Raw genomic sequence first — 10,510 nt, 5'->3', positions numbered from 1 at the left:
TTTTAGCCTTAATTTATTTTTTTAAAGTTAAATTTGATTATTAATTAAAAATAAAATTTTCTTTTTTAATAGAAATGTTAAAAAATTTTATTTTTTGTATTTTATATTTACACAATATTATTTATCTTATATGTCAATGTCATATGCGAATTGTCATATGCGTTATCATATTTAAAATTTAACGTTTTACTTTATATTTTCGTTTAAAAAATAATATTTTCGTTTAAAAAATAATTTAATTTTTTTCAAATTTAACTAATTAATAAAAATAGTTAAATTAATAAATATTATAAATATTAAATTTAAATTTATGTTTATGCCTTAAAAATATAATTAATTTTTTAAAAATCATAAAAATTAAAGTAAGGAATTGGAAGTCGAATTACACTTTTACTAGATTGTATACCTCGCTACAGCCTGAAATTAATTATAATTTTTAATTAAAATACAGTTCAAAAAATTTCAATTAAAATATTATTTTATATCTTTAATATTTTATGAAAATAAGTTTTTAATTAAATTAAAATAAATTAACAAAATATGTGGTAATTTTAGATTAGAAATATGATGTGATAGAACTAAAACATGATTTAATGGATGGATTAATCACTTCATAATATAATTTAAAAATTAAATAATAAAATATATTTATTTGTAAATAATTATTGTGATTGGAAAAAGCAGGACACATGTCCTCAGGGCCTTCTTTTTATCACGAGAGAGAGAGTTTTGTTTATTTGGATAGTTGTCGAATTGAGAAATGATTTGGACACTACTTTATATGTAGTGTATAGATTTATGGATACAAATTTAAACTTTGAGGATCTTTTAAGGACTAAAACTAAAATTATACCATCATTTTAAAATTCAGAAAAAAAAAGAGAAAGCTTTGTTTATTTAAACAGTATCAAAACCTTTGTTTTTTCTTTTTTTTTTTCAATACTTCTTTGATAAACTAATAAAAAGAAAATTTTAAGGGAAGTGATTTTCTAGATAAATAAATTTTGGGGTGGTTTTCAAAAATAGGTCCTTGTAATTTTCAAAAATAGGTAAGTAATTTTTCTTTTTTTATTTTAAAATTTCACAACAACTAATTTAACACCAAAAAAAGAAATAGTATTAAAAGCTGAAACTAAATTTTAGAATATAAAAAATAGAGGGATTAAATTCTTAATTTTTGAAAAGTAGAGAGACTTTAAGCAATTTTAACCTCTCTTATATTACATGACTGATTAATTGTATAACTGGTGTAATTAATGATAAGCATAAAGAAGCTTCTGAACAAAACTTAATTTAAAAAATTAGTATAAACTAGAAAACAAAATAAAGAAATAGAAAAAAATAAAAGAAGCTTCAAATTGAAGGGGACGGCAAGTTTATCACCACAATTATTGATTTATCAAATAAATAAATGAATAGTTCTGAATATAAAAAAAATGTTTTAATCCTGGTGACTTAATCCCCAAGTCTAGAAACCATAAATAATACTAATTTGACTTCATGTACAAGTCTCGAGATCAGAATTATTTGTGGGACGACTTTGAACAAGAAACAAAATAGTGGTATTTTTAAAAAATTCTTTTCACATTGAAAGTCTTACCACTCCCAAAGTGGGATGGTGCCAGAAAATAATTGACAGTTTAGAAGCTTTTAGATGACATGACAGAGAATTGCAGGTATATTCCCACCGTCAAATGCATTTATGTCATTGCATTAAAAAATCTAAGGTAATTTACAATTAAAGTTATTAAATTATTAGTAAATTTTCGTTTTAGTTATTCAACTTCAAAAAGTTATAAATTGGTTATTGAACTATTTGAAAGTTTTTATTTAAGCTATTTGATTTTTTTTTTAAGTCCTGTGAGCAAGTTTCGAGTGATTATTCGACGATTGATACAGTATATCAATAGACATCGATAAGTAGAAATATATACCTTAGATCTAAAGTTGTTAATAAGATTTGTGATGTTTAAAGGTGTTTTATGAAGAAAAATATTGAATTGTAGAAGAGAATGGGAAGGAAAGCTCTTGATTGATGCAGGCAATGCGAATAAAAAAAATCAAATTGATAAATTTGGCCACGAACGTTTGTATGTTTTGTCAAATGATCTTAATTGTATTTTTGAGTCTTTTTTGGCCATCAATCTTTATTTTTTTTATTCAATCTGCTTTTTCTAACAGATTTAATGAAAGTACCATTAAAAAAGTTAACGGGGATGATGTGAAATATTTTTAATAAGACGTAATTTATTACTTAGGTAACCCAATAAAATAATTGTGTGTAGAAAATGATAAAATAAATAAATAATACATTAAATTAAAAAATAAATCTTAATTTAAATAAAATAAACGTAATTATCTAAAAAAATTAATTCAATAGAAAAACTTTTCAATAAATAAACGTAGGAAAGATTAAAACATTGAATTTATTCATTAAATCTATTAGAAAATGCAGTTTGAAAAAAAAACAAAAGGTTGATGGCCAAAAAAGGCTAAAAAAATACAGTTAGGGCTATTTGGAGAAAACATGCAAATGTTAGGGGCTAAATTTATTGTTAAGCCGTTAGTTAAATGAAAACTTTCAATCATTTTGTAACTTTTTTTAAATTGAGTGACCAAAACATAAATTTACTAATAGTTTAGTGACTTTAGGTGAAATTCACCCAAAAATCTTCTGTGAATTTGAGATGATTATGATGAGGTTTTTCCAAGAGCAAAAAAACATGAAAAACATTTTAACAAACTTATCTGATTGAAAACAATGGTTGACATGATAGATATCCAAAGTCACAAACGATAACCTCTTATTACATCTTCACATGCCTCCACGCGTTTAAATAGGAAAATGTTTGAAAAAAAAATTTATTTGGTTGGGAAAAAGATAAAATAACCTAATAATTGTTTTTTATTAAATGTATCCTCTATCACAAATAGGGAAAAGACTATAAAATTATTTAAAACAAGTCCATTAATAATGACAATAATATAAGATTTCTTCAACTAAAAATAATTAAATAGTAAAAAATAATTTAAAATTAAAATATAATTATTCAACATGTGAAGTTTCCTAAAATAATAATAGAAATTAATAATAATTAAAATATAATTAAAATTAAATATTACTAAAAGAATATAGGTAAAAAAATTGGATGGATATACAAATTTACTTTTATTCTTGAGATGAAAATTGAAATTTGTTATTATATTTTTTAATTGATATATATCGTCATACTTTTGTACTAAAAGTAAATTTATCACTATATTTTTAATTTTATATTTTTATTTGATTAAATCTTGGTACGAAAATTAGAATTTTTTTTAAAATTTTTCTATTCAATTTCAATTTAAAACAATATAAAAGAATTAAATTAAAATTATTTAAAATATATTATTTTAATAGTTAAAAATACTAAATTAACATAAATAAAAATTACAATCATTTTATTAACTTATTATTAACTATTAAAATAAAATATTTGAAATAATACTATTTGGGGTTGCATTTCATTTTCAAATAATCAAAAGTGAAAAAGTTTGATTAAACAAATAAAATTTAATGACAAAATTCAATCACAATAATTAAGAGTAAAATTTATCCATATTTTCAATATATAATAACAAAAATTAATTAAAATAAATAATTTTTTAAAATTTCTCAAAATACCTGCCAAAATATGTTCACTAATTAATCCTCCACCTTCTATAGGCCTATTAAGGAGGTAAATACAAACCACAAGTTTTAAAATAAATAATTTCAATATTCAGTATGACGAAAATTTTGTATTTCAAACAAAAAAAAATATTATTTCGTTGATAAAATTCATTAATTGAAATTAAAAATAAAATCGTCAAAAATCTCATATCACCGTTACCTAAGAAAAATGCAAATATTAGAATTATCCCAGATTTAGATGTGGGACAGTCCCAATCCAAAAGGCAACACTAATATTTAAAAAGAAATCAATAGGTAACAACTAAAAATAACTAATGCCTAATGCATTGTTTTTATTAGGATGATTATTATTCATGATATTACTAGAGAGTATTCAGTTTAGTAAAAAAGTATAACAACAGTAAAAAGCCACCGCAACTACTTTCCATACTAGATCTCTAGTAAAAAACAAAGACAAATCCCTTAGTATTTCCTGTAAGCTAACTCCTGTATGGCCTCACCCAGATTTTCCTCTGCCTGAATGCTCTTAACCCAGTTGGCATTAATGTTAACGCGCTCCAGGCTCTGCTTCAATGTCCTTGCAATCGAAGGTATTGACCGGTTGGCAAAGAACTCCTCCACTTCTTTCAGTTTCTCAAATGATGCAAACTGTTTACAAACAAAAACAATCAGATATCGTAATTTATAACCACCTCTACGCTAACTAAACATGGTCGAATACGAGCAAGAGTATGCAAATGCAAATTCCAGATCATTAAGTTGCGCAATGAGAGGCACAAACCGGTGAGACAACTGCACTGACAAAACGTGTTATCAGGAATCCACTACCGTAGGTTTTTAAAATGAGATCCCAGTTTTCCTACATCACCATTAGCAGAAAGATTGGATTTAGAAGAAAGAAAATGGTAATAAAAAGAAAAAGGGTACTAAAAATCAACAATAATTTTGTTCGTGTTGTGCCAAGGAGATTACCTTGAACCAAGTCCAGGCAACTTCACGACCTTCCTTGCTAACAGCAAGTGCATACATAGCGTCTTGGCTGCGAACCTGAACAAAATGAAAAAGGGAAGGAAATTATTGTTGAGAACATTGCATTTTAGAGATTTTACTTACATTTGGATAAAAGGTTGCTCTTCAACGGTTAGAATACCTCAGGAGACAATGAAAACTTTAGAACTTCACGAATTATACCCTGATCGGGACAAGATGGCAATGAACCTACAAATTGTGAGAAGTAATATCATCATCAAATTCATTGACTCACAATCTGAATCACAATGAAAAGGATTCTTCGTACCTAAAATGCGGATTTTCTCCTGGCTTAAATCAGTCTCTCTATAAATTTTCAAAAGAGAGTCAAAACCAGCTCTATTGGAGGAGGTGACTGTCTGCATGACAGCTACATATGCTGCCTGAAACCGTAGTTAATAGTTAACCGGTGGGTATAAAAATGGCGGACAATTGTCTGAATTAACCCTTGAAAATCAAAAGTAATCTCAACTACCTTTCTTGTGTCTGGGGGGAGGAGTGGTGTGTTTCTGTCTTTCAAGAATGCATCAAATCGTCTGCTTGCTTCACTCAATGTCTCCTTGTGTCCAAGCATAGCAAGCGCAGTCAAAATTTCTCCTCTCAACATTGAATCCAGATGACTCTCACCTTGTGTAGCATCCCAACCGAGCTTCCTATAAGACGTTAAAACAGGGAACTTAATTTATACTTTGGAATGCTATCTATGCAGATAAAAAAGATGTAATAAGCCCGAGTTTCCATTTGCTGATGAAGCACAGGAAGAAGCCATGAATCAAATAAAATGGACAATAGCCTCTCAATTGGTTTTTAAAAAATTGCCATGTGTGTTACTATACCCGATCAGAATTAACATCTACTTGGAAGTCATCATTAATCCACAGCATGCAAACAGTATCCCATATTTCCAGGAAACCCATAATTACATTTAAGATAACTTACTCAGCAGAATATTGGAAAATGTTAATGAAAAATTGATTGATGTTGTCCATTAGCTCAGGTCTTGCATCAGCTGCAATCCTCCCAACCTTGTATGTTATCTGTGAGAAGCAAGAGCTGGAATCAGGACTCGGAGCATAATTGAAGTAACTTTAAAACAAGAATTGAGAAATAAGCATTACACTAATCAAGTTGGACAGCACGGTATAGTCAAGTTCCTCTCTGTAGGCACCCATCAAGGTAAGCAAGGAAGTCAAAGGCAGCTGGCGTGCCATACAAAGTGCAAATGAATCATCAAGAATGCCTGTAATAGGAAGAAGTAATGTTATCTCTTCTACCATTCTCGAACAATATGCAATCTCATAAAAATATTCAAATTACCAAATCTGTCAGTTGGAGTCAAGTATTTGTTTTCTATAGCATAGCGGAGTCTAGCGGCAAGCTCCTCATCATATTTCACCCTATAGAAACCAGTCTGATCCACATTAAGCTTTATCCAAGCACTTTTATTGGTATCAGAAGCAAACTCCTTTACATCATAATTTTCGGACTTAGTTTGCAACAAAAAGCTTTTCTTCTTGTCATATGACCCACAACAAAATGTTATTGGGACAATCCACTGCCCATCCCCAAGCCAACCACTAGAGAAGAATTGTGACTGCCATTCATTATATCAATTGTTAGCAGTAGCTACGATAACAACAGAAAATAAAACCAGCATAAAATGAAACAGGTCAACGAGTTTGAATTGAAGGATATCATTTTGACGTATTAACTAAACAGAAAACCCCATTTCCCCATACCGATCCACCAAACATAAAAGAACTAAACACGATAAAACCTGCTCAAATTCCAACTTCTGATCTTTGAATTTGACAGAGACAACCGGATACCCCTTTTGTTTTGTCCATGTATTCATTAGTTTGGTCACTGGTTCACCAGATCCCTCCTCAAGTGCAGCCCATAAGTCTTCTGTCTTCGCATTTGAGTATGCATGTTTTTTTATATATGAAGCAAGTGACCGCTGATTGCAGGGATATTTCACATGTAAATAAATCAATTAACCTTTTGAGTTTAGAATAGTCAAAGAAAAACGATACTAATTTAAATTCATAAATGTGAGAAGATTCACATAAACATATGGCATCAGACACATTTATGAAGTAAATAAATAAAAATCAACATTCCATCATTTGTTCTCCTTCAATGTTTACAGAGAAATACTTATTAGCAAGAAGTCTTAATACAGATTCAAAAGATGCATTTAGAATAAGAACAAAATATTAGCACAATCATTAGGAAGTCAACTCATACCAGAATCATAATGCATGTAACAAGCCAGACCAACCTGAAAGCATTCAGCACCTAAATAGCTTTGTAGCATGCGTATAACAGAGGCACCTTTTCTGTAACTTATAGCATCAAAAATTTCATCAATTTCAGCAGCATGATTTATTTCCACCTGCAAAGTAAAATAATTTAAATTTAAAATATTCTAGAAAACAAGTCAGTCATACCCTTAACATAGAGAAAAAATAACTGTATAACAATGCAAGTATCCATTTACCTCAATTGGATGGGATTCTGCAAGCCCATCCAACCTAAGACCATCGGTTAATTCATCAAGAAACTGAGTCCATATTCTCCATTCTGGAAATATGCTATCAGTTGCCAAGTAGCTTACCTGGAAATTTGTAATCATTAGAAATTCAGTTTGTGGCACAAGCTGATAATAGAAAATATAAGGAAAAAAAAACTGCCTTACCCATGTTGCAAAACCCTCATTCAGCCACAAATGAGTCCACCATTCCATTGTCACAAGATTACCGAACCACTGGTGTGCCAGCTCATGGGCCACCACAGTTGCAACCTTCCAGAAACCAGGTAGGATTATCAAACACTTTGTCAGATGCAGGATAAAATAATCTGAGGACACCAACATGGTTTACAAATATTACCCTCTGCTTATTGGCAGCTGCAGAATGTTGCTCGTCATAGAGCAAGGCTGTTTCACGGTATGTAACTAAGCCATAATTCTCCATTGCGCCAGCAGCAAAATCAGGAATAGCAATCATATCCAATTTGGGAAGAGGGTATGGCACAGCAAAATAGCTGCAGAAGTTAGCTGAATTAATTCAGGACTAAAATCCAGAAAATAGATCATAAGCAGTAAGCATCCACGTGAAAGAGCATCCACCAGTTTTTAAAGACTTGGGGGAATAGCAATCAATCAGCAGGAAATTAAATGAAGAGAAAACATACTCTTTGTACAACTCAAGCGTCCTCACAGCAACTTTAAGAGCAAATTCCCCTTGGTTTGCCTTCCCAACTTGACAATATACTCGAACTTTAATCCCTGTCCAAAGATACAGGTAAAAAGTTTTTAAGCAATAAATAATAGAATATGACTGCACCATCAACAATCCACATAAGAGAAAAATCCACAGATTGTGACTGCATTGTCATCACAAGAAATAATTAACAGAGTTTGTTCATACCATCTGACGTGTGATCTTCCACATAATCAAACAAACCAACAACGTAAGCCACTAAATAAGTGGACATGATTGGTGATTCTTGATAAGAAACAGTTTTCAGAGGCCCATTAACTTTCTCCTCGATGACTGGCATGTTTGAGAGGGCCACTAGCTCAGATGGCACATCTAAGGTGATCTTAAACGTAGCCTATAATTTCATATTAAAATGAAAAAAAAAGGAAGTAAAATCAAGATCAAACTTAACAATTAATAAAAATGAGCTTTTAGAATATCTAAAACAATAACCTTGAAAGAAGGTTCATCCCAACATGGAAAGGATCGCCTAGCATCAGCTGGCTCAAACTGTGTAACTGCCATATTCTTCTTCTCACCATTGTGCTCGTATGTACTGAATGCCAAAATATCCATAATTAGATACATATTCTAATCTTCTTTCTTTCAAACATAAGTACCATATAAGCATCAAACATGTACCTTCTATAGAAACCTTTCATTCTGTCATTTAAAATTCCTTCAAATCCAATAGCCAAAACTCCTAGACCCAGAGGAAGTGCCTCAGCAAAATCTAATACCAAAATCTCATCTTCTTCAACTAACTCAACTTTTTTCGGATCAAATACCTGCTCAAGAATCAGTTACACTCCAAAAAGTTGGCCAAAATTTAATCAAACAAAAGAATCTTTGAATCAAAAAATTAAACTAACTAAAGTGGAAATATATAAATGAAGAGCTATGAGGTAATTTAATCAAACAAAAGAACATATTATGGATCTTACTTCAAATCCAAAAATTAAGCTAAGGCCTTGTTTGATAACCAATTAAAAAATTAAATCAACCAAAATTAATATTTTCAGTCATTTAATTTTTTAAACAAGTTTGATAATCCATAATAGAGAACAAAATGATAGAATTTTTTCAATGAAAAAGTGTTGAAAATGATAACATAAGGAGCTACTTATCACTTATGTAGAGTTTTTTTCAATTATTTTTAATCTTTTAATATTACCCTTTAACGATTTACCTTTTAAGTTTTAAAAATTCCTATTTATCAAACAATCCAATTATATTTTGTACTTGATTTTAATTAATATACCAAACAGATTTTATAACTTAAATTTAGTAATTAATTTTTCAATTTATCAAAGAACACCAAAGTAAAGAGGAAATATGGAAACGAAGAGCTATGAGGTAATTTAATCAAACAAAAGAAAATATCATGAATCTTACATCAAATCAAAAAATTAAATTAAGTAAAGAGGAAATGTAGAAATGTAAAGCTACGAGATAACTTAATCAAACAAAAGAACATATCATGAATCTTACTTCAAATCCAAAAATTAAACTAAATAACGAATACATACAGAAATGAACTATGAGGAATTTGATCAAATATAAACCGAAACATACTCTAAATCTTACTTCGAATCCAAAAAGTAAACTGAAACATACTATTAATCTTACTTCGAATCCAAAAATAGAACTAAGTAAAGCGGAAATATAGATGAAGTGCTATGAGGCAATTTAATCAAACAACGGAATATATTATGAATCTTACTTCGAATCCAAATATTAAACTAAATAAAGCGGAAAGATACAAATTAACTATAAGGGAATTTAATCACACATATTATTAATCTTACTTGCAATCCGAAAATTAAACTGAAACATACTAAGAATCTTACTTCGAATAAAAAAAGTAAACTGAAACATACTATTAACCTTACTTCGAATTCAAAAATTAAACTAAGTAAAGCGGAAATGTAGAAATGAAGAGTTACGAGGTAATTGAATATCAACGAAGAAGAAGTTAGATATGATCGAGGAGACCTTAGAAGAGTTACGAGGGGAGAAAGAGACAGATCCAGGGTTGATAGAGAGTTCGGCGGCATTGAGGACGATGAAGCGAGTTTCGGCGACGATGTCAACGTCGATCGAGATGGAACCGGCGAATTTGCAGGCCGAGAGGTCAGGCTTCAGCTGGAGATCGTAGCGCTTAGGTACCGCGAATTTTGGAAGACGAGGTTGCCCCTTGAAATTTTCCATCGTTTGAGAGAGATGACTTCAGGCGATTTAGCTTTGAGAGCGAAAATACAAGGGTAAACGAGAGAGGTGGGGATTATATAGCTTGCTCTGCAAGAGCCGAACTGTTGGAATCCTAAACGGCAGCGTTTGTTTGCATCTGCAAATTAGAATGTTAAACATTCATTAGGCATAGATTTTCTTTTCTTTTTTTTTTTTTAAATCTGTTGACTTTTTAAATTTTATTAAATTGATATACATTAAAATACATTGATCAATTCCTAACTAATTTACTTGTGATTTTTTTTAAATGAAAACATTCTAAAATTCTTAAATAATTATTAATATTTATACT

General features: G+C 29.7%; 1 protein-coding gene across 1 annotated transcript; it reads right to left on the bottom strand.

Moving 5' to 3' along the window:
• Nucleotides 1–3,968: 3,968 nt before the first annotated feature.
• On the bottom strand, nucleotides 3,969–10,232 carry LOC107929927 (aminopeptidase M1). Its single transcript, XM_016861471.2, has 19 exons — nucleotides 9,964–10,232; nucleotides 8,611–8,756; nucleotides 8,422–8,524; nucleotides 8,137–8,323; nucleotides 7,901–7,994; nucleotides 7,597–7,750; nucleotides 7,404–7,508; nucleotides 7,206–7,322; nucleotides 6,987–7,100; nucleotides 6,480–6,662; nucleotides 6,020–6,296; nucleotides 5,821–5,942; nucleotides 5,642–5,739; nucleotides 5,178–5,355; nucleotides 4,971–5,085; nucleotides 4,824–4,891; nucleotides 4,646–4,720; nucleotides 4,455–4,532; nucleotides 3,969–4,321 (listed from the first exon to the last, which is right to left on the bottom strand). The coding sequence occupies exons 1-19, from the start codon at nucleotides 10,177–10,179 to the stop codon at nucleotides 4,136–4,138; spliced, it is 2,616 nt and encodes an 871-aa protein (XP_016716960.2). The 5' UTR covers nucleotides 10,180–10,232; the 3' UTR covers nucleotides 3,969–4,135.
• Between the last annotated feature and the right edge of the window lie 278 nt (nucleotides 10,233–10,510).

Source organism: Gossypium hirsutum, chromosome A07 (genome assembly GCF_007990345.1).
Source record: "Gossypium hirsutum isolate 1008001.06 chromosome A07, Gossypium_hirsutum_v2.1, whole genome shotgun sequence".
Lineage (NCBI taxonomy): Eukaryota > Viridiplantae > Streptophyta > Magnoliopsida > Malvales > Malvaceae > Gossypium > Gossypium hirsutum.
The sequence above is the reverse complement of the archived record's forward strand: the minus strand, read 5'-3'. Positions and strand labels throughout refer to the sequence as shown.